General features: G+C 32.5%; 1 protein-coding gene and 2 long non-coding RNA genes across 4 annotated transcripts in view; 2 read left to right on the forward strand and 1 right to left on the reverse strand.

The window, feature by feature from the left end:
• The window catches only part of LOC139499458 (tudor domain-containing protein 7B-like), a 90,972-nt gene extending 72,777 nt beyond the window's left edge, over window positions 1–18,195 (reverse strand). Inside the window, exons 1-6 of the mRNA XM_071288138.1 lie at window positions 18,068–18,195; window positions 15,675–15,828; window positions 14,877–14,982; window positions 13,944–14,049; window positions 13,135–13,431; window positions 9,789–9,885 (exon numbers count right to left, since the gene is read on the reverse strand). Of these exons, the coding sequence (XP_071144239.1) occupies window positions 9,789–9,885; window positions 13,135–13,431; window positions 13,944–14,049; window positions 14,877–14,982; window positions 15,675–15,771 (703 nt within the window). The 5' untranslated portion in view covers window positions 15,772–15,828; window positions 18,068–18,195. The remainder of the gene's footprint in view (window positions 1–9,788; window positions 9,886–13,134; window positions 13,432–13,943; window positions 14,050–14,876; window positions 14,983–15,674; window positions 15,829–18,067) is intronic.
• Window positions 18,196–18,289: 94 nt separating this feature from the next.
• LOC139498567 (uncharacterized) lies at window positions 18,290–19,604 on the forward strand. The gene is made up of 3 exons (XR_011657966.1): window positions 18,290–18,645; window positions 19,055–19,135; window positions 19,539–19,604. It is a non-coding gene; the product is annotated as an uncharacterized lncRNA (long non-coding RNA).
• A 3,249-nt stretch (window positions 19,605–22,853) lies between these two features.
• Window positions 22,854–23,903, forward strand: LOC139499417 (uncharacterized). 2 transcript variants are annotated; one of them, XR_011658187.1, is made up of 3 exons: window positions 22,854–22,944; window positions 23,354–23,434; window positions 23,838–23,903. It is a non-coding gene; the product is annotated as an uncharacterized lncRNA (long non-coding RNA). The 2 variants fall into 2 exon arrangements; XR_011658186.1 differs by having other exon boundaries at window positions 22,862–23,434.
• Window positions 23,904–23,969: the final 66 nt, after the last annotated feature.

Below are 23,969 nucleotides of genomic sequence, written 5' to 3' on the forward strand. Positions count from 1 at the left end.
TTTAGCTACCAACAAAATCAACCAACCGACATAATATACTACATGTAACAGTATACTTTTCCAAGAAGAGAACTTCTCATTATAAAGTCATGAAAGTATCTCTCATGTCAGTCACATTGTTGAGGGATGTACTACTGGGTTAGTTTTATAAACCTTATCGCTATTTGTCTGCCTTTAATAGACATGTAGAATTTCCCGTAAAATTTTGATGTCATAAAACAAAATATATGACACCACCATGGAAAAGTCATTGTTATATGCATGAAAAGTTCAAGCAGCCGGCTCAGCCAGGATTAGTGATATGGTGAATCTTACAAAATATCCTGAACCACTGGGTTTAAATGAGCACACCTCAGCAAGCATGACTTATTTATGCGCAGATCCACCAATCAAACAATAGCCAAAATGAATTAACGGCATACACATCCATGTTCAGAAGTTTGAAATACAGATACAGATACTGACTTCAGTGACCGTTTTATATTACGTAAACAGAAAAGAATCAAAATATTGCTGATTTGCTATGCTGCTATATAGATTTACATAATAGACATGATTAAGTGCTTATATGGTTAGTTTTGGTTGACATGTTTGATTAATTTTATTATGAGTCAGTATGGTCAGCCTGAGGTTTCAAATCACTGAAATTTTGTTGCGAGACAATATTTTGAATAAACAAAGACATGCCAACAATCAACAAAATTTATATAATGGCAATCCATTCTGACATCAAAATATTGCTGATTTACTATGCTGCTATATCATTTTGTATATATTGATTTTCATAATAAAGAGCGAATATGGTCAGTTTTAAAATATAATTTTATCATTTGAGTCAGCTTGAGGTATCAAATCACTGAAATTTTGTTTACGTGTTAAACTAATTTTATTATATGAGTCAGCTTCAGCATTGTTGAGGTATCAATATCACTGAAATTTTGTTTACGCGTTAAAATAATTTTATCATATGAGTCAGCTTGAGGTATCAAATCACTGAAATTTTGTTTACGTGTTAAACTAATTCTATTATATGAGTCAGCTTCAGCATTGTTGAGGTATCAAATCACTGAAATTTTGTTGACGCGTTAAAATAATTTTATCATATGAGTCAGCTTGAGGTATCAAATCACTGAAATTTTGTTGACGCATTAAAATAATTTTATTATATGAGTCAGCTTGAGCATTGTTGAGGTATCAAATCACTGAAATTTTGTTGACGAGTTAAAATAATTTTATTATATGAGTCAGCTTGAGGTATCAAATCACTGAAATTTTGTTGACGTGTTAAAATAATTTTATTATATGAGTCAGCTTGAGGTATCAAATCACTGAAATTATGTTGACACGTTAAAATAATTTTATTATATGAGTCAGCTTGAGGTATCAAATCACTGAAATTTTGTTGCAAGACACTATTTTAAATAAAAAGAGGATATGCTGGCAATCTAAATGATTGGAATAAATTTGTGTTGACATTGTGTTGCAATGTTACTGTCGACTCATTTGTATAATGCAATGCATTCTGATATCAAAATATTGCTGATTTACTATGTACTGTGCAGCTATATATATAGATTTACACAATAAAATGTAAATATGGTCAGTTTTGGTAGATGCATTGATATAATTTTATTATGCAAGTCAGCTTGGGGTATCAAAGCACTGAAATTTTGTTGCGAGACACTAACATGCTGGCAATCTAGATTGACTGAGATAAAAATTGAAAATTATTTATTAAAAGAATCAAATTTTAAAACCAGACAATTAATTTCTAAATTAAGGGTTAGTGACCATAACCTAGAGGTTGAAATGGGAAGATATAAAAATGTACCCAGAGATCAAAGGTTGTGTAAACTTTGTAATAGAATTGATGATGAATACCATTTTTTTCTATATTGCAAACTAAACTCAACTTTAAGAGATTGCTTATTTTTAAAGATTAATAATATAAATCCTGATTTTATAAATTATCAACCACTTTTAAAGCTAAAACAACTTTTGAATCCTAAATCTGAGCTTTTGACAGAAATTGGTGACTTTATAAAGCAATCTTTAGAATTGCGAAAATGAGGTCCATGTCAAAGGTTACATTAATTACCATTTATAACTATGTTTTTTTTATGTTTATATTTATAATTCTTCACTGTCTGTATTAAATGTTGTATTTGTGTTTGCTTGACCCATATGGGTGTATTTTGCAAATAAAATTATTATTATTATTATTGAAATAAACCTGTTAAATAAATGCGTGCAAATGTAATCAAAAGCTGAGTGGAAACGTAAAACATTTTACTTCCCAAATGTGTGCAAACATAGTGCGCCCATTAAAAGGAGATGTGGATATATATATATATATATTATATGTGTAGTATATGATTGCTAATGAGACCACTCTCCACAAGAGACCAAAGTAAGTTAGCTATTAAAGGACCCGAGATGAGCATATTATCCTGTCTGAAAAAAGGATTCAATTATTTAGTCATGACACGAGATCCTAAGTATTTATAACGTACTTCTGGAATATTTGCTGCTGCACAATAAGGGAGGCAACATATAACGTGCAATGGGGATTTCAAACTTAAAAGACGAAAACATACCGACAATGCCAGACAAAATAAAACGAAAAACACCAGAGTTCTTTGAAATGTCAAAATTGCCTTATTTTGAGCAGGGACTTTCTATACCAAGTCCTTGTTTTGAGGAACTTCATGTAACGCAAAGTAGTAGAAGTAGTACCAACATGGTACAATTAAATAGCTGGTGGTATAATTTTATTGTCGATTTCATGTTTGTAGTAAACAATATATACATGTAGATTAAGCATTATAATGGCCATGATAAAATAAAATATACTGGGAGTTTTGTACTGTGTCATTCAAGGTTCCCCCCTTTTTTCACTTGTGTTAAAGAGGTGTGATTCGTACTATAAAATTCCGGACTAATAAGAACAATATAAACATCGATCACATTTTAGGCGAAGAAAATATTTAAGAAATACATAATATAGGAGCAAGAAATACAAACTCCCATGCTTTCAACGCATTTCAACACAGATTATGTGTAATGAGGATAAATGAATCGGGTATTAAGTTTTCTACAGTTCATAAACTGAAGAAAATATCAATACATATGTTTGTATATCATGTATATAGTTGTCCATTTGTCTATCACAACTCCTTTCCCGGTTTATTTTCACATGTAGGCTAAACGCATTAAAGATAAAAGTTTGAAAAATTGTTTTATATAAGAAACGTTTTACTGCATGCATGAATGAATTTAAATTAGATATATATATTTAATCGTTTTGGCTTTGACAGAGTTTAAACACTAGCATATTTATTTCAGTACCTGATGGTCACATGAGCATGATGATAGTCCATCAAACATATACAATATACAAGGTTGTCGGGTAAAGAAGTTGGATGTCAAACTTGGAAAAACAACCTGAGGCGAATTCCACACGGATATGTACTTTCTATTCAACAATATTCTAATTCTCTTTATTTTCATTTAAACTTGGCTAATACATTTTCTGGCACATACAATAAAAATAAACATACGATAAAATTGAGAATTAAAACGGGGAATGTGTAAAAGAGACAACAAAACAACCAAAGAGCAGACAACAGCCAAATGATTGATCTAATATAAACTATACCACAAGACCACAAGATACCCTTTGCATATATTTACATACTTAATATATTCTATGGAATTTATTTCTGCACAAAAACGAATTCAGAAAGTTAACTAACTTGTTGAATTCCTATTTTAGTGCAAAACTTGATCAATTGATTGATGTTTGCCAACGTCCAGTGGCAAACATTTCATGCATATTTAGGACGAATATTATTTTAAAAAAAATATGGGAGGGTTGGGATCCCGCTAACATGTTTAACCCTACCATATTATTTATGGATGTGGCTGTCCCAAGTCAGGAGCCTGTAATTCAGTGGGTGTCGTTTGTTTATGTGTTATATATTTGTTTTTTGTTCATTTTTTTTATACAAATAAGGCCGTGAGTTTTCTCGTTTGAATTGTTTTACATTGTCATATCGGGGCATTTTGTAGCTGACTATGCGGTATGGGATTTGCTCATTGTTGAAGGCCGTACGGTGACATACAATTGTTAATGTCTGTGTCATTTTGATCTCTTGTGGACAGTTTTCTCATTGGCAATCATACCACATCTTCTTTTTTATATTATTGAGTAATACTTGTGACATATTTAAATGTTTCGTATCATTTGGTAAAATATCTAAAGTCAACTTTGCCTATGTAGATAGAATGAAACCGAAAGAAAAAAAAGTTTAGCTGAAGCGTGCTCCTTATTAGTATTTAGTGCAAAAAAAAGGTTTAGTGGACTCCTTAGCAGCAGAGTGTTTAGACGCACCCGGCTGGGAAATCGATGTGCTTTATATCTTGTTCCTTTGCAAGACTTGTCATTGTCTCATTCATTCATATTCTTTAGTACAGGGCATATTATTTCTCCGCTAACAGTCAACAAGTCTACTTTATACCTGACCCGCAATAGTATTTTCAAATTTCTTTAATTTAATACCAAGATAAATAAAAAACCACCTATATTAATTTGATACTCAATATGTTTCCTTGCATATAAACATATTCTCATTCGGTCAATAAAATATGAAATTGATATACAGAACATTCAGAAATGTGAATGTTATAAAAATGTTGTTATATCAGAGATAGGTATTTAACGCCATTATAAAAAATGAGCCGTTAATATACATGTTGATTTGTAATAAAATGTCAAGGTATAACACTACCTATATCATTGTATATAGCCAAACAGAAAGGGTCATACATGTAAATGTGAAAGAAATTCGTAAAGCATGACCATTCATGATTTAAGTGGGGTTCTAATATGTGCTACAGTACAATATATTTACAAGCAGTATTTTTAATTGATTGAAGGAAGTGTAAAATTAAGTCCGAAGAACTTTACTATATTTGTTATGTCAGAAATTGATTGATTGATTGATTGTTGGTTGCTTAACGTCCAGTGGCAAATATTTCATGCATATTCAGGACGAGAACAAGTTCACAATAAATACAATAGGTAGGTTGATACAATAGAGGCCATCTTGGATGATGGTCGGGGAAATTTGGACTGCCACTGGAAAATGGGGGCATATCGGATAGGGACAGAAATTTTGCCTTGCAACAGGCCACCTACGGACTCCTCAAAGATTGGTTGCAAGGGTTCTTAACGTGCAAAGAGCGTGGCACTCTCTTTACACGAGACATCGGATTTAACGTCCCCCTTCTGACCGGACGTGACTGCGAACTTGATACATCCCTCACAGCCAAACGGACGCCCCACTTCGACAAGCGTTCTACTGCCGGTCGGGAGAAGACCAAGTGACCATATTTCTATACCCCAGTCACCCTTGGGGATTGTTATGTCAGAGAAGAAGGCAATTGAAAATACATAATATCCATTGCCATGAAATACTGCTCCTAAGTGGACAGCATTTTACAGCGACAGTTATGAAATATGGTCCATCTACAGAACAAACTGTTGTAGTAAATGTTATTAAATTGTGTCCTTTAAGGAAAATAATACTGTACAGCATCTGTTACTTATTTGAGTTTGAATTATGCATGTATATGATATAAATATTAAGATAAGGATGGTATGAGTGCCAATGAGACAACTCTATGTCAAAGTAACAATTAATTAAAGTTTGCAATTAAAAGTTAAAATGTGTCCAGTAATAACAAGGCAATGGATATCATTTAATACTTAAATCCCATCAAAAGATGCCCTGGTGGACACAATGTCCTCTGAAAAAATGTCCCCCCCCTGGACAATATTATGGTAGTGAATAATGTTTTTGTTCATGTACTCTTTTTCATACTTAAGGACATATTTTCATAGGAAATTGTGTCCAGGACACATTTAAATAAGTAGATATTGTCCATGGGCAGTATTTACTATGAAAATGTGTCCAGTGTCCAACCAGAAATATATAAAAAAAAAAATAATTAAAAACATAAAAAATCTGCCGACCGAGTCCCTGAGGTAATTTTTTAGATATTCAAAACCGAACTTAGAGAGATATTTTTAATTTTCATAATATAATGCGGGCATGCATGTGTCATCGATTACACACCTACTCAGCCATGAATTACACAATCAACAACATCGATTAGGATATCCTTATTGCTTATGACTATAATGATATGAGAACAACGTTTAAGTAAAATAGAATAATACATGTTCAACAATGTTTCTGAATTGTTCCATGTTATTAAATACATTAAGGATAGTGCATTTCAGTGATTATGGAGACTGAGACAAAATATATAATAATTGACATTTTGTATTGATTTAAATTGAATAAATTTTAATTACAAAGTTGCTTTATAATAGTTCAAGAAAAAACACAACACTATCTTTAAAATGATTTTTTTTCTTGTTCAAAGAAATATATTCTAAAAACCGAATTCTAATTGTCTAGATAGCAAACCATGATCGCACACAAATCATCATCTTAGTTAAATGCCTCCCTTTTTTCGTTTGTTGAATTAATTTTGTATTTTTTTTTTTTTTTTTTAGTTCTCTTTATATTCCTTTATTTATTTTTGTGTCTTATCCAATTTGTACTTGAACAAATAAAATTTGTTTAACTAAACTAAATTGTGACTTTTTGTCCTGTGACTTTCTGTCCTACATTCGTTTATTGAACATGAATGACCACCTATAGGATATACATCGACATCCTGTGACACGAGTGTAATCTGTTGAATACCCTCAAAACTACACCATTGTACTCATCACAGAGTTTTATAAAAAATACAATTAGCAGTATACGGCGTCAACTCATTCAACATTTTGAAGTCTAATGATAACTTATAAAATATCATATTGAATTTATGATAAAAAGAAACATACTATGGACTTTGCTCATTGTTAAAGGCCGTACGGTGACCTATAGTTGTTAAATGTCTGTGTCATTTTGGTCTCTTGTGGAGAATTGTCGCATTGGCAATCATATCGCAACTTTCTTTTTTCATTTATACGAATAACAGCAGATAATTTCAAGATTTTTATAGTGTATTATTCGCCATAAAGACAAATTTTATTGTCATATAATAGCGGTATTTTTAACATTGCCTATAAGAGAGAGAGGGTTTGGCTTGCCATAAAACCAGGTTCAATCCATCATTCTTCAATTGAGAAGATTCACAATATTACTTCCATGATTCAGTGTAACTCCATTTACCGGTAAATTTTATTTTAACTTCTCTGACGAAAAAAAAAACCCAAAAAAAACAACACCTTTGTCAAACATGGATTTTTTTTTAACTTTACGAGCTAACAATTTGCCAGAGCAATTTCAAGGTTGATTCATATTCACCATTTGGTACATGTATATGTCCGTGTTTAAAGCGATACGTACATGCAGGACAATTTATTTTGTTGAATGAAATCATATTCTAATGGGTGCCGTAGGAGAACCACTAGAGTTTTGAGCAAGAATTTCTTGGCATGAAACAGATCGAAATCTCGGAGTTATGATATTTCATGTATATTTTGAACTCCGTATAAACCTGGTAACCTTTGCCCAAAAAATGAATGGTAGTTCCACTGCCGTATTCGATGTTTATTCTGAGACAAGTGTTTGTGCGGAAACTCCCAAGTAGACAACATGCATGTGTATTAGACCATAGCAGGCTTTTCTTATAAAATAATGAGTGGTGCCTGTCCGGTACACGAAAAAATCGGTTAGAAAGCAAGTTTTTAATTTTAGTGAGTTTGGAAAGCTTAATTCGAGGGTTGAAAATTGTAAGCGCCAAAAAAGGAGGTTTGAGTGGTCCACTGGCAATATTGTTATTTCAAAAACGGTACATTTGATAGGTTTATATGTTCTTTTATCTAATCGTTTTAATAACTAATGGATGCCGTAGGAGGTCCAACAGAGTTGTGATCAAGGATTACTTGGCATGACCAAAAATATGTTGGTCCGAGAAACGTTAACACTCAAACCTGACCAACCTTGAATTTCTGCGGACCAATGTCCTTACTGAGTGATACATACATTTTATTAACACCAAACGAAAACTTTGAATGTTGAACGTATAAGGATTATTACTTTAAAAAAAATGAGATTTTTTTTTCTCACAAATTTGAGGAAAAAAATTCAAGTTTCATTTTAAAATAATACATCGTATCGTACTTTAAATGAACAAAAATGCGTTTTCAATCTCGACATTTTAAGGGAGGAAAAAAAAAAAGTAATTGCAAAAATTTACTGGAATATTTTTAGGTTCGTTCGTTTTAGTTTTTAGTGAAGATGAGATGTGAAAGCTATAATTTTTGTGGATAATTCAATTAATTGAATAAAAAAGGATATGTATGAATGTATTGTTGATTGGTGCAGAAAAATAATAATCATTTATATTACGCTGGCCATAAGCATGAATAGTTATTGCACGACGGGATCGTAAACTCGCAAAACCGAGTATACTCGATTTTTCGAGTTCGCCCTGACCGGTAACTGTACACCAATATCGATCGCTTTCATGATTATATATGAATATTTTATATGATCTTAGTTCTATTCGTTTTCTGCATTGTTTGTCGACTTTATCTGAAAACCAAGTTTTTTAAATTTACGCTACATTTTAAAACCGATCAGAACTTAATAATAAAAGCAGTGAAACCTATATCGTTATTTATTAACGGAGGCCAATTCGGCCACGCGTGTACGCGCAGACACTGCCTCTACAGGAAGGCAGATCACGGCTTAATTTATGCAAGCAAAGTTTTATGCGTACTTTATTTACAAATACATGTATTTGATCTGTATTGTTTACATGACCATGATCACGGAAGTCTTAATTTTATATATTAATTTGCAATATTGTGATCAAAATTCGTTTTTTAAAACAAATAAATAATTTTGTAGTCGTTGAAATTTAATTGCATTATGGGTAATTTCGGATCGTGTAGATAGAATGGGGAATGGTGTATGGTGTAATGTGTAACGTGTATGGTGCAAAGGTGTAACGTGTATGGTGTAATGGTATAAGGTGTATGGTGTAATAGTGTATGGTGTACGGTGTAATGGTGTATGGTGTTAGTGGGAAGTTTACACCATCCAAGGACTGTAGGTTTATTGAAAATTGAATTTTAGTTTCCCCTACAACACTTGGAAAGGGTCGGCAGATAGGAAAAAAAACATTTTATTTTATCTATTTTTTTGGCAAAAGATCAAATGACATGTATGCAATTTTAATCTACAAAGATTTGTCCTAATCACTGACAGGAAATTTTTGAAAAAAAAACATGCTTTGACATCATATCTTGATCTACATCATCTATATCAGTCAGGGGCATTACTTAAACAAGTAACTTTTAAAATTACCTATATAAGTTATGTTGAAAAGAGGCTATTTTAAAAATTACTTATAAAAGTAACTTTTCTAAATATCATTTTTATAGGTGACCAATTATACAAATTTTACTAGTTTTAACAAATTTTTACAGTCATCTGGTTATTTTTCCCATGAAATATAAAATCTAATCCTTCTGAAACCCTAAATCACTAACTGTATATTGTGATAAGCTATTTTGAATTATTAAGAATGATAAATGAAACATTTTAAAGAAATTAAATATAATTTTCTGAATAGAGAGTCTTGTTTTTTCCATCTATTGTTCATGTTGATTAAATCACTACTGTATGATAAAGCATGTAATCTTTTATTTTTTTATCTAATTGAAGATTATATTTTCCCTTTATATTATATTATACCTTTTTTAACTGGATATTCTGTAGTTGGAGTTTGTTGTTCTTGAAGTTTTCTGAATCTTGGTGGCTGCTCAAATCTGTTAACTGAGTAGCTTTGTGTCTGAAATAAAAAGTCTCTTGAGAATTGTCTTACGCTGTATTAAAAACATGATGGTCAATTTGGTTACAGATGTAAATGTTTAATTACAATTTTAGTGTGAAAGCAATTTTCTTATTTGAATTATTTATCTTTGTCATTTCACTTTCAAGGGCCTTTTATAGCTGACTATGCTGTATGGGCTTTGCTCATTGTTGAAGGCCTTACAGTGACCTATAGTTGTTAATTTCTATGTCATTTGTGAAATGTTGTCTCATTGGAAATCATACTACATCTTCTTTTTCATATTGAAACAAGAATGTGTCCATAGTACACGGATATCCTACTCGCAATATCATTTTCCATGTTCAGTGAACCATGAAAATGCAGGGATGATTCCAGGTGTTTTCAAATGGGTCCCTTGAACATCAAATTGGGAATTTTTATTCCAATTGGGAATTTTTTATGCATCAAATCTAAGACGAAATAATATCATTTTCCTGTAAAAACTACCATTTGCATTACCAAAATCATTGCACACGATTTATCGTATAAATATTTTTTCTGCGAGATATTTTATAATTAACATTATTTATAGTGTATCAGATATTTTATATAGTTTATAAGGTATCTTATATAGTTGATAAGATATCTCATATAGTTTATAAGATATTTTATATAGTTGATAAGATATCTTATATACTTAATAAGGTATCTTCTTACGTTATTAAGATATCTAATGAATATATTTCATATCTTATAAACAATATAAGATATCTTATAAATAACATTAGATATCTTATAAACTTAATAAGATTGATATAGTTTATAAGATATCTTATATTGTTAATAAGATATCTTAACTAGTTCATAAAATATCTCATATAGTGTATAATATATCTCATATACATGATATAGTTTATAAGATATCTTATATAATTCATAAAATATCTTATATTGTATATAGTGTATAAGATATCTCATATAGTTTATAAGATATCTTATATAATTCATAAAATATCTTATATTGTATATAGTGTATAAGATATCTCATATAGTTTATAAGATATCTTATATAGTTCATAAGATATACTTTATAAGATATCTCTTATATTTTATAAAATTATTTTGAAAATTGTAAATTTCATAAATTTTATAAGATATCTTATATAATCTATAAGATATTTTATATATACTTACACCTTATGTAAGAATCCTGGATTTTGATTGGTTGATAGCTAGTGTATTTTTCACCAATTTACTGTTTTCAAATGAATATCGTTCAATTTTAACGCCGCCGGGGTATTTGCCAAAATGATATACCTTGTTTACCCTCTCTGCCGTTGTATTTGTCAAAAAATACTATATCATACTGAACGCTTGTAACGTCACAATCATCAATGCGTTTTTGAACATTAACATTCGGTGTAATTAAACAGATATAGCATGTTCTTGAGGGGTTTTTGCGAAAAATACCAGTCTTGAGAATGAATTTCCCTCAAGTTACGGCTCGCGAAATTTATCATTCTCTCGACTGTTATTTTTCACAAATACCCCTCCTTAACATGATATATCTGTTTAATATCTTATAAACTATACAAGATATCTTATAAAGTGTATACGATATATTGCAGTTAAATTAAATAGCAAGACGGCTTGAAATATAAACCAAGCTGAAAAAAATCATCCATTTGGTATTTTTTCAACAGGTCATCTTTATAAATTTACTTTGATTCAAATGGATTTCAAATTGATTTGGCCCATTGTCGTATTCCAAAAAGCAATAACAAAATAGTATATACTTAATTGATAAGATATATTTAAAGCAATTGACCAGTGAACTTCAAAATTATTTGGAAAATTGTAAAAGAATAAATAAGTAAAAGAATAATTGTAATTAACTTAAAACGACATTATACAGGCATGAACCGGAAAGTAATTCTCAAAAAGTTGATGGTATTTCGTAACTAAAGAAGAAGAAAGGATCATTTTCATAAATTTTGAAACAGTTCCATATCGGTGACATATCGTATTTCATGAATGGTCTATCATCAACATTATTTTTCAAAAACGCTCAAACTTTTGTCTTTTGAGGAAATAGTGCAAAATATAAATTTTTTTTTTTACAAAACAAGTTTTCATCAATTTTCTTAACCAGTTCTGCTGGGCCATCTGCTTTAACGAGATTTGCGCCAAATAAAATGTATTCATCAATGTTATATCAAATTTTAAATTTGCTCTTAGCCAAGGTCTGCTTTGACACCAGTGACCTATTTTGACAAAAAGCATGTTTTTGGTTAACCTGCTGAGCGATCTACTTTTACGAGATCAAATACTCCCATAACATTTTAATCAATTGAATCCGGCTGCTAAAATTGTTTACCTCATGTTGACATTTAAAATCAAATCGTTGTTAAGATTCCACTAAAGTCAAAATATAAGACACTTCATAAACATCTAAACTTTGCTTATATTTTTCAACCTATAACGAATAAAGTCCTAAACTTTTCCAGAAATACCGATTTTTATTTTATTTTCATGAATTGGGAATATATATTCACAAATATTTTTTTGGGGCCGCTGTTCAATTTTAGGGCCGCCAAGCGGCCCTAAACTATATAGTGGAATCATCCCTGAAATGGGGTAAAAATTCTAATTTGGCATTAAAATTACTAAAAAAAATAAGTCCATGAATAGGAATATATACTTCAAAAGGAGAAAATGTATACAAAATTCACCAAATCTGTTGATACAGGAATTTGTAGCAAAATGCAGCTGTGTTTTCATGGTTTTAATCATCTGTAACACTTATATGATTGCAAAAGCATAGAGAAATATTTTTCATTGTTTCTCTAGTATAGAAGATTGTTAATAAACAGATGGACATCAGATAAATGAAGTTTTGTCACATCTATTTTTGATTAAGAGTTTCCAGTATCAATCTAGCTGGACCCTTATGATAGGTGTTGGACAAGAATATACCATATTAGATGTGAAATTTTCAACAAGATGTGTCATTCCCACAAAAGTTTAAACTTAATGTTATAATTTTTGCCTTATGAAATCTTATTTTGTTTTTGTGACACCTATTTTTCATAAGGAGTTTCCAGTAATCATCTAGCTGGACCCTGAAAGTCAGCTTATAATAGGAGTTGGACAAGTGCATACTAAATTAGATGTGTAATTTTTAAACAAGATGTGTCATTCCCTAATAAGATTTAACTTAATGTTATACTATTTGCCTAATGAAATATTATTTTGTTTTAGTCTCACCTGTTTTTGATTAGGAGTTTCCAGTAACAATCTAGCTGGACCCTGGAAGTCAACTTTTCTCCGTCCTCCATCGGTATGTACTGTCAGGTGATGGTGCTGTTGTCCGGTGAGGTTCCTGCCATATAGTCGTGGTTGAGACTGCTGTGTATTATAGTCCATCCCTTGTGACCTTGATGTTCTCTTTGGTGGTGGTCTCTTACCAGGCCATGGTCTCAGGGGCTGCAGTACTATGTGTTGCTGTGGTCGCCATGGGGAATAGAATGGTGCTGACCTTGGCCCTGGTCTTCGTCTTGCTGGCTGTAAAAATAAAATGTAAAATAGATATAAAGAAGTTTCAAAAAATAATTACTGACTTTTGCTATTATTTGTAAAGGGGCCTCAGCTATGTGGCCCAGTGGTTTTAGTAGTCTTACTAGTGAAAGTCCCTCAGCTTGGTGGCCCAGTGGGCTTAGTAGTCTAACAAGTGGAAATTCGCTGAAATCTTTAAAATTGACAAGGATTGTCAGTTTTCATACCCAGATTGAAGGTTCTCATTGGCTTCCTGCTCAAATAAGAACTAGCCTCCACAAAATAGCACAATAATGCTGAAAGTGGCTTTGAAACACAAACCAATTTGCAATGTAACACTGTTAGAGCAGGACAACGTAGTACCCTTCAGAAGCATCTGAGTCCATTATTGAAGGCATGTTACTGAATTTTTAATTTTATCTAGTATTTGTGAACTAAAACAGAAAAAAAAAAGAATCTCAGCAGAAAGTTTGTTTTGATCTTTAAATATATATAATTTATACCAAGTACATTTGTCTTACCTTTAAACTTTTCCTCTTCTTTGTAGTACGCTGTTTAGACACCATTTTAGCAATATGAGCTGTACTCTCATCTGCAACAGCATGATAGATTTCACCAGTTGGAGTTCTAAAAATAAAATAAAATTTATAGAAGTATTACATGTAACAGATGATTCACTTAAGGCCCAAAAAAATATATGTCTGTTTAAGGTTACATCCTTCAAAAAAATAGGGTAGGTAGGTAGGTATTTCTATTTTTTTCATTTTTTTTTTCATTTTTTTTTTTTGGTGAGATGTGTGATGTTGTTACATGTTGTAATAAGAGGGTTAAATCACAAACTGGCTGAGCAGGAAATATATTTTTAATAATAAAACTGGGAATGGTAATGGAGAAGGTTTCAAAGAGGCAACAACCTGACATTAGAGCAAAAAACAGTTGGTTCTTCAGCTTCATCATGTTCATTGCTTTATAATGGCTGCTGATCATGCTGATATTTTACATTAATGAAACCCTGTAAAATGCTTTGTGTGAGGAAAATTTTCAAGCATAAACAGATTATCAGATTTTTTGTGTAAATGTTGCAGAATATCAACCGCCCCAAACAACATATGCATTGCTTATTAAGAAAACTTTAACCGTTGCATGGCATAAATTAATTAATAACAGAAATGTCATGAACACTTAAAGCTATTACGCTAATGCATTTAGTTTGAAGGTTGGGTTGACTTGCTTGATTTGTTTGAATAAATGTTTGCTCAAGCATTGTAATTAAGATTGACCTCTGCAAAATATAAAAAAGCGGGGATTCACCTTGTATAATGTTATTGGATGCTTGAACAAACATTTTTACTAACAAAGCAAGCAAGCCTACCAAACCTTTAATATATATCCATTAGGAAAATAGATTTAAGAGCTACAATTAACTAACTATGTCTAGACATGTTTTTACTTACCTGCTTATTTTAACAACATCTGGCATGCTCTCAATAAAGGCATCTAGATTACGGTAACCAAACTTCTGGTACGGCAAGGACTCAAATGTGGCTTCTCTGTAGTCTCCTGTTTAATATATTAAGTATTACAAATGTTTTGTCATAGTTATTAACGCTATAATAGAACTAGCCGTAACTAGTGACTAGTAGTCACAGAAATAAATATATATTTATAGTTAATTCCACTGCATTGAGTGTGATAAGATATTTCTCCACTTGAGACTGTTAAATTTTTATAAATTTAAAAACCAGAGGCTTGCCGACATTTTAAATATTTAGAATGAAGTGTTTTTTAGAATGGATAATTAAATGAGATTAGGTGTTGAAATCTGTTTTTCTCCTGCTTTTTTGGCAATATGAAGACAATCTTATATCTTCTTTTCGAACTAACCGCAAAAAGATTTGTTCTTTCTGTTTAACATCATCAGGCATGGTCATCTTTTTTCATGACGTCACAATAAAAATTTCAGCATTTCAGAGGAAAGCAAGAAAATAGGACGTCATATATAATCAAATTTTAAAAATAGCCGTAGTTGGCAACAGACATGTACTATCATGGAAGTAATTTTGTCAAGCTTAGTTTCCTATAAATTATGTGAAAAGAACGCTTCATGGTGTTTGGAGGTTGGTAACTCCCCCTTTTTAAAATGACTGGATATGTACCTGGTTTAGTCCTTGCTTTGATTGATTAGGCTGTTACTTTTTTAAGGCCAGCGTTGACTTAACCTAACACCTATATCATGTATGTAAATGACTTACTTTGGAGAACATGAGCTGGCACACCTCCCTTTGATGAGGTCAGAACTGACCTCAACATGACCTTGACATTGTTTAGCTCTTTCTCATTGCCCTCCATGATTAATTCTGCTGTGTAAACTGGTCTGCTATCTCTTTTTAACAATTATGAAATAAACTACAATAAATATATTGTTATATTAACATGATTAATGGTGTGACAGCATGAAAGAAACAGAGCTCTATAATATTCTGATACAAACTCAAGGCTCTGTATAGTTAGCAATAGGCCAGTTCCTGGATAAGTTTTTTCTGATGAATCTGTCATGTGACTACCATCACCACATGACAAAATGTATGGGTCGTCATTTCCAACACATGTTGAGCAAATTTGAAATTGTTTTTTTTTTAAGTTCTGCACAAAATATTTGAGAAATTAAAATCTAATAAGATGGACACCCTCCCTAAGTTGTATGGGAATCAAGATTAGGTACTAATAGAACCTCAATTATTTATAAACTACCCTACAAAATGTAGATTATGATTGAAAGTACTGGATACATTTAATAGACATGATAGAGGAGCAGGGATACAGGTGCTTTCTTTCTGGTAAATGTCTTTAATGAGGTCATGAAGGCAAGCAAAATTGATGATCTTTTCCGGTGTAAAGACATCATTCCAGAAATGCATATCCAGACAACACTATTGGTTTCACATAATCCGGGGCACATATGTGACAAATGTTAAATGCTCAAATAGATATAAATGATGGCATTTTATCAAGGGGACAATTGAAAGTGCAGAAGTCAAAGGAAGTTTTTTTGTATTACATTTGTGATTTCAGGGCCTTTAAAATGTTTTATAGATAACTATGTGGTATGGGGTTTGCTCATTGTTGAAGTGCTGTCTGTTGCCCATTGTTTTAACAGTAAATTAAATCAGACCATAAACTTGATATATATAAAAAGACTCCGCAAAATTAATTGTGACCCCAATTTTTTTTTTTGATAATTGATAATATCTTAAACATGTTATGCACTCCCCAAAAAATGTCTGTATAGTTAAAAAAATAAAATAAAAATAGGGCCCACAACAATTTAAGGATTCCAATTTAACAGCACTTTGTTTAAATAGCAATTAACAGATTTGTTACTTCTGTCTTTGAAATTTAATAAAATTGGTTTGTTTTTCCCAAAAAAATAGTAATTACGATGCGAAATACAATGAAATATGTTTTAGTTCATGTAGTTACTCACCTTTGACTGATCATTTGATATTTTCCCTTAACTGATTTTGATTTGTGTTCACTCCACCTTTTAGTTTTAAACATGTTAAAGTGAATTCGTTTTCCTAGTCATTACCATGATTACATTAGAATTCATTAGAGTTAAGCACGAAAAATATCCCATCCTCCCTTCCTTTTTATTGTTTGAAAAAAAAAAGTTTAAATTTTTTTTCATTTTATTTAATTTATGCACATTTTGCATCATGCAGTGACTTATGTGACGTGTATTTAATTTTGTGGTTGGTCAATAAATGTATTATCATGATTATCCAAGCTATAACCAGATAACTGAATAAGGAATAGTATTTGTATGATATGTATTGGTATGTAAAGATTTATGTTTACAGCCAAATAAATTCATATCATTATTACGTCTTTTATGAAGCCAAAAGTAATTCTAAAACACTAACAAGAAATTGAATAGCTTGCATGGCTTGGTTTCAAAATTATAAAAAAGAACATAATTTCTTTATTCAATGGGTTTGCATCATATTTCAGCACAAGTTGGCATGACATATGTAATCAGGATTTTTCTACTTTTCTTAGGTGGGCAGACCTTAGCTGCGGAACCGTAGCTCTTAGGTCCTTAGAGCTACGGTTCCGCAGCTAGGCAGACCTATATTCAGCAGGATTTTAACCCTTTTCATTAGTGAGGGTAGTTTCAGTTTTTCTGACTTAATTATTCAATGGAACTATCCGTTTTTATACATGGGATGAGTTGGTAAACTAGAGTGGGCCAAGTTGGTGAATAATTGAGGCAATTTGCCAGTGTTGGGATTCCTTCTATAACTTTAGTGTGCTAGTACAGTAGTCTTGGTAATGGGTAACTTGTTTAGCTTCTTCTTCTAAAAGTTAATGTTCAGTTCAGTTGGTTTACTGTACTAGGCATCCTGGCATGGAAACCGAATAGTTCAGATGTAGTTTAAAAGCAAACATTCAGATGTAGTTTAAAAGCAAACATTTATCATGCTCTCAAGTTACCCAACAAAACTCCACTGGCACCATTGTGCACTGTCCACGCTGTAAGACATATATATCCATTTACAGTTTACAAACTCACTGCATGCATAGCATGTCTAGTTTTTCAAATGTCAAGAAAGAAAACAAAGCAAACAAGTTTTAAAAATTGTACCTCATTCAACATTCAATCAGCTATCAATCAAGGAAGTTTTAGAAATTGTACTTTTAGTTTCCCTTTCGTTTCGCAAAATCATACAAACTTCCGGAAAGGGGAGATAATAAGCAAACACGTTGTTTTTGAGGCGGGAAAACAAGTACTGTTGAAAACACGTGAACAAAAGTATGTGTGATAGCCTGTTATTTTATGTATTTTGTATATTTTTATATTCTTAGTAATTGATATTAGTACATATTTGAATAAAGTTATATTATTAGCTTATTAATTACATTCTGTAATTAAGGATTAGTATTATGTGTTATTCTATTTTAACTTATTGACATGGACTATTGACGGACGAATTCTATTCTTATGGTTTGGTTAAGTCTGATTTCACTGTAGTTATTACTTTATTTTCACGGTTGATTTGACCGCTTTCGGACATTTCTTCTATTGGTCAGTACTTTTGGCGGTTTAATTCTTTTGTTCTAGATCTTATGGGAAGACATCTTGTGGTCAACACCTATATTTTTACCTGTCTGCAAATAACAATCTATAATAACAATTCTGTGATTTGGAGTTTCATAAATAAGGTCAGTCCTATATCTTTCTTTATTAACTTTGCAATAACTGTCCTATAGTTCATATTTTACACGTATGCATGTTGAGATTGAATGTCGAGAACGAGAGCTAAATTTCATAACAAAAGAGAACGTAAATATATATTAAAACATAAGAAGAGTTGAATTTTACGATCATATAAAATAATACTTCAATAGCCTATTAAATCTGGTATAATGATTTGAAGATAAAGTTTACATATAAATTGAATGAATGCGAGTGTCGAGTGGACCGAAAGAATGTTGTAATGTTTAAAGGTTAATCGAATTAAAGTAAATCGATATAAGAACTAAAAATAGATATCTAGGTTAATATTGATTTTTACTATAAACAATAAACATTGCTTAACAAAGATTTATAATAATCATTTTTGTTATACAGGTATATTTAAACCTTACTGTATTAAAGATGTAGTGAGTAATATGGTTTATATGGAAATGTGCCACTTGCACGATATGTGAGGTAAGCTAAGTGTATTTGTATTCTTGTTTCGCTTAGCTTTAGTTTTTAGTATTTGCTTTGCTTTTATTGTTACTTTTTGTGATTAGTTGCTTTTTGATTTAACAAGCATGCAGCTTACGTTTTGTGTAGTTTATATTATCAACACAAGTATTATTCAATAGACTTTGGTATGAGACAGCATATGAGAACATGTAATACAATAACTTAAAGTCGAATTGGTATAATTGTAATTGAGACAAGTAATTGCTATGGTATCCACATTATATATTTTTGTGATCAAATACATATGTATGCAGCTAAATAAGTTTGCATGATAATGAATTACGAACATTAGTTTTAATTATTATTACTTAGTAAACAGATTTATCTATCTGTAATTTATAAGTACATTTATATTTTACAGGGCTTTATTTACATTACCATATAGTATTGAACTTCGTTAGTCTGAAATAAAAGTTACAGAACCCTATTCAGAAGTTAGTTATCATTTACTAAAAGCCTCAAGAAAACGGCTTTTACATTGGCGCCCACGTAGGGACACGATCAGCAAGATCAGCAAGATCAGCAGACCATTGACAGAGTTGATGCCAATTCCATCGGGTAGGAAAGGACAGAAGAAGAAGAAACAACCACAGAAGGAATGGCATTGGGGAGAACAACAGGACCAAGCCTTCAGTAAACTGAAAGAACTCCTTACATCAGCTCCGATACTGAGTTATCCTGACAACAGTTTACAGTACGTACTTCACACCGATGCGTCTGGATTTGGACTTGGTGCTGTACTTTACTAGGAACAACATGGAGAAAAACACGTTATCTGTTATGCTAGTAGAGGACTAACGAAAGCTGAGAGGAATTATCCGGCTCACAAGATGGAGTTCCTTGCGTTAAAGTGGGCGATAACAGACAAGTTCAAGGATTACTTGTATGGACCAGCACATTTTACAGTGATGACCGACAACAATCCTTTGACGTATGTCCTCACTACTGCCAAACTGGATGCCACAGGACACAGATGGTTGGCTGATCTTGCAACTTACAACTTTGATATCAAGTATCGTCCAGGGAGAAACAACTCTGATGCTGATTCCTTAAGCAGACTTCCCAGGGATATCATAGAGATCAACACCGACACTATCAGAACCATCTGTAATTCCGTAACATCAGTACCTTATGCCGAGTGTTTAGCAGTCAATCCAGATATACTACAAGATGACATAGATCTGAATGGAACATCAACATCAGACATCATAGACTGGAAGAGAGCTCAAAGACAAGACACAGTTGTTAGTCACTGGATTGAGATGATACAGAAAGACCAGAAACCAGAGAAAGGAGACGCCATATTCAAGAGGCAGTACAATCATCTGAAGATCATAGATGGAGTATTATATCGTCAAATTACTATCAACGATGAAGTTAAACAACAGCTAGTACTTCCAACAGCTCATGTTACTACAACACTCCAGGCACTACACAACGACATGGGACACCCTGGAAAAGACCGTACTTTGTCATTAGTGAGAGACAGATTCTACTGGCCTGGTATAGCCAAGGATGTTACAGAGTGGATAGCGCATTGTGGAAGGTGTATTAGGAGAAAGACACTTCCAAACCAGAGAGCTCCGCTGGTAAGTATTGAGACAACAACACCACTACAGCTAGTTTGTATGGACTACCTTACGTTAGAACCATCTAAAGGAGGCCAACAACACATCCTGGTAATAACAGATCACTTTACCAGATTCACTCAAGCCATTCCCACCAAGAACCAAACGGCAAAGACAACAGCTGAAGCCTTTTACCAGCATTTTATAGTGCATTATGGAACACCCGACCGTATACATTCAGACCAAGGAGCTAACTTCGAATCAAAGATCATAAAGGAGTTATGCAGTCTAACAGGAATGACCAAGTCACGTACCACCAGTTATCATCCGATGGGCAACGGAATGTGCGAAAGGTTCAACAGAACACTACTTAACATGCTAGGAACACTTCAACCAGACAAGAAGAGGAACTGGAAAGCCTATGTAGGACCACTTGTCCATGCCTACAACTGTACATGTACTAAGCATGAGTCTACAGGATTCGCACCATACTACCCCATGTTTGGAAGAGATCCTAGACTTCCAGTGGATGTAGCATTTGGCATACAAAAAGATACTGGATCCAATTACATCAAGGACCTTAGAGAACGGTTGGAAGTTGCTCACAACTTGGCTACGGAAACATCTAAAAAGGCACAACTGAGACAGAAGAAGAACTATGACACCAAAGTAAAGGGAGGTACCATCAAGATAGGAGATTTAGTCTTGGTAAAAATAGTGGCATTTGAAGGCAAACACAAGCTGTCAGACAAGTGGGAACAAGACCCTTACGTTGTACTTGAACAACCGAATCTGGAGATACCAGTCTTCACAGTGAGGAAGGAGAGTGGAGAAGGACGTAAAAGGAACCTCCACAGAAACTTGCTGTTGCCAGTGGGTCATCTGGTAGAACCAACTAGACCAGTACCAAAACTCAGAAAACCATCTAAGAAAGAACCACCGAAACCAGCACCTAGAGTATTAAGGAAACCGACCATTGATTATCCGGAGTCATCTGATGAGGATATTATAGATGTATTGTTGGAACCATTTGTTGAGGATGACAGTGATTCAACCGTCACTTGAGATATCATTCAGCCAGTGGTGAATCCAACAAGCGACGTGGAAATAGAAGATGAATCTGAATCTGAAGGGGACGGCCACTCTCATGACACCAATGGGACAGATTCGGATATCGGCGACAGAAGGCCTTCACCAGAGGTGACAAGTGACAATCAGGAGGATAGTTCTGACAGCTCGTCATCGTCGTCACCTGTTAGTATTCGTCGGTCGACCAGAGCAAGGAAAGCACCTGCGTGGATGACGTCAGGGAAATACGAGCTTTCGAAGAGTGCAAGTCATACCACCACTACAGATTGGTTTCAGAGGGTTCAATGCCTTACATCTTTAGCGGACACTCATCTATTTCATGGAAAACAGGCAGAAGCAGCACAGGCTATTATTGACGTCATTACAACAGCAACCACAGACAGGAAATGACGGGACGTCATTTCACGGCTGGGGGGAGTATGTGATAGCCTGTTATTTTATGTATTTTGTATATTTTTATATTCTTAGTAATTGATATTAGTACATATTTGAATAAAGTTATATTATTAGCTTATTAATTACATTCTGTAATTAAGGATTAGTATTATGTGTTATTCTATTTTAACTTATTGACATGGACTATTGACGGACGAATTCTATTCTTATGGTTTGGTTAAGTCTGATTTCACTGTAGTTATTACTTTATTTTCACGGTTGATTTGACCGCTTTCGGACATTTCTTCTATTGGTCAGTACTTTTGGCGGTTTAATTCTTTTGTTCTAGATCTTAGGGAGCTACCATTTGATTTTTATGGGGGGGCTAGGATGAAATTTGAAAAAAATAGGCAGGACAGGAGTTTTGAGTAAAAAAAAAAGGCAGGATGAGACACTTTGCAAAAAAAAAAGGCAGGATGACAATTTAGGTACAAAAAGTCAGGATAAACTAATAAAAAAAAAGGCAGGACCGAATAGAGTGAAAAATAAAAATGCAGGACAGAGATTACAACTAAAAAAAAATGCAGGACAAAATTTTTCATCCTAGCCCCCCCATAAAAATCAAATGGTAGTTCCCTTATGGGAAGACATCTTGTGGTCAACACCTATATTTTTACCTGTCTGCAAATAACAATCTATAATAACAATTCTGTGATTTGGAGTTTCATAAATAAGGTCAGTCCTATATCTTTCTTTATTAACTTTGCAATAACTGTCCTATAGTTCATATTTTACACGTATGCATGTTGAGATTGAATGTCGAGAACGAGAGCTAAATTTCATAACAAAAGAGAACGTAAATATATATTAAAACATAAGAAGAGTTGAATTTTACGATCATATAAAATAATACTTCAATAGCCTATTAAATCTGGTATAATGATTTGAAGATAAAGTTTACATATAAATTGAATGAATGCGAGTGTCGAGTGGACCGAAAGAATGTTGTAATGTTTAAAGGTTAATCGAATTAAAGTAAATCGATATAAGAACTAAAAATAGATATCTAGGTTAATATTGATTTTTACTATAAACAATAAACATTGCTTAACAAAGATTTATAATAATCATTTTTGTTATACAGGTATATTTAAACCTTACTGTATTAAAGATGTAGTGAGTAATATGGTTTATATGGAAATGTGCCACTTGCACGATATGTGAGGTAAGCTAAGTGTATTTGTATTCTTGTTTCGCTTAGCTTTAGTTTTTAGTATTTGCTTTGCTTTTATTGTTACTTTTTGTGATTAGTTGCTTTTTGATTTAACAAGCATGCAGCTTACGTTTTGTGTAGTTTATATTATCAACACAAGTATTATTCAATAGACTTTGGTATGAGACAGCATATGAGAACATGTAATACAATAACTTAAAGTCGAATTGGTATAATTGTAATTGAGACAAGTAATTGCTATGGTATCCACATTATATATTTTTGTGATCAAATACATATGTATGCAGCTAAATAAGTTTGCATGATAATGAATTACGAACATTAGTTTTAATTATTATTACTTAGTAAACAGATTTATCTATCTGTAATTTATAAGTACATTTATATTTTACAGGGCTTTATTTACATTACCATATAGTATTGAACTTCGTTAGTCTGAAATAAAAGTTACAGAACCCTATTCAGAAGTTAGTTATCATTTACTAAAAGCCTCAAGAAAACGGCTTTTACATATGGAAGCCGGTTC

This window comes from Mytilus edulis, chromosome 12 (assembly GCF_963676685.1).
Source record: "Mytilus edulis chromosome 12, xbMytEdul2.2, whole genome shotgun sequence".
NCBI lineage: Eukaryota > Metazoa > Mollusca > Bivalvia > Mytilida > Mytilidae > Mytilus > Mytilus edulis.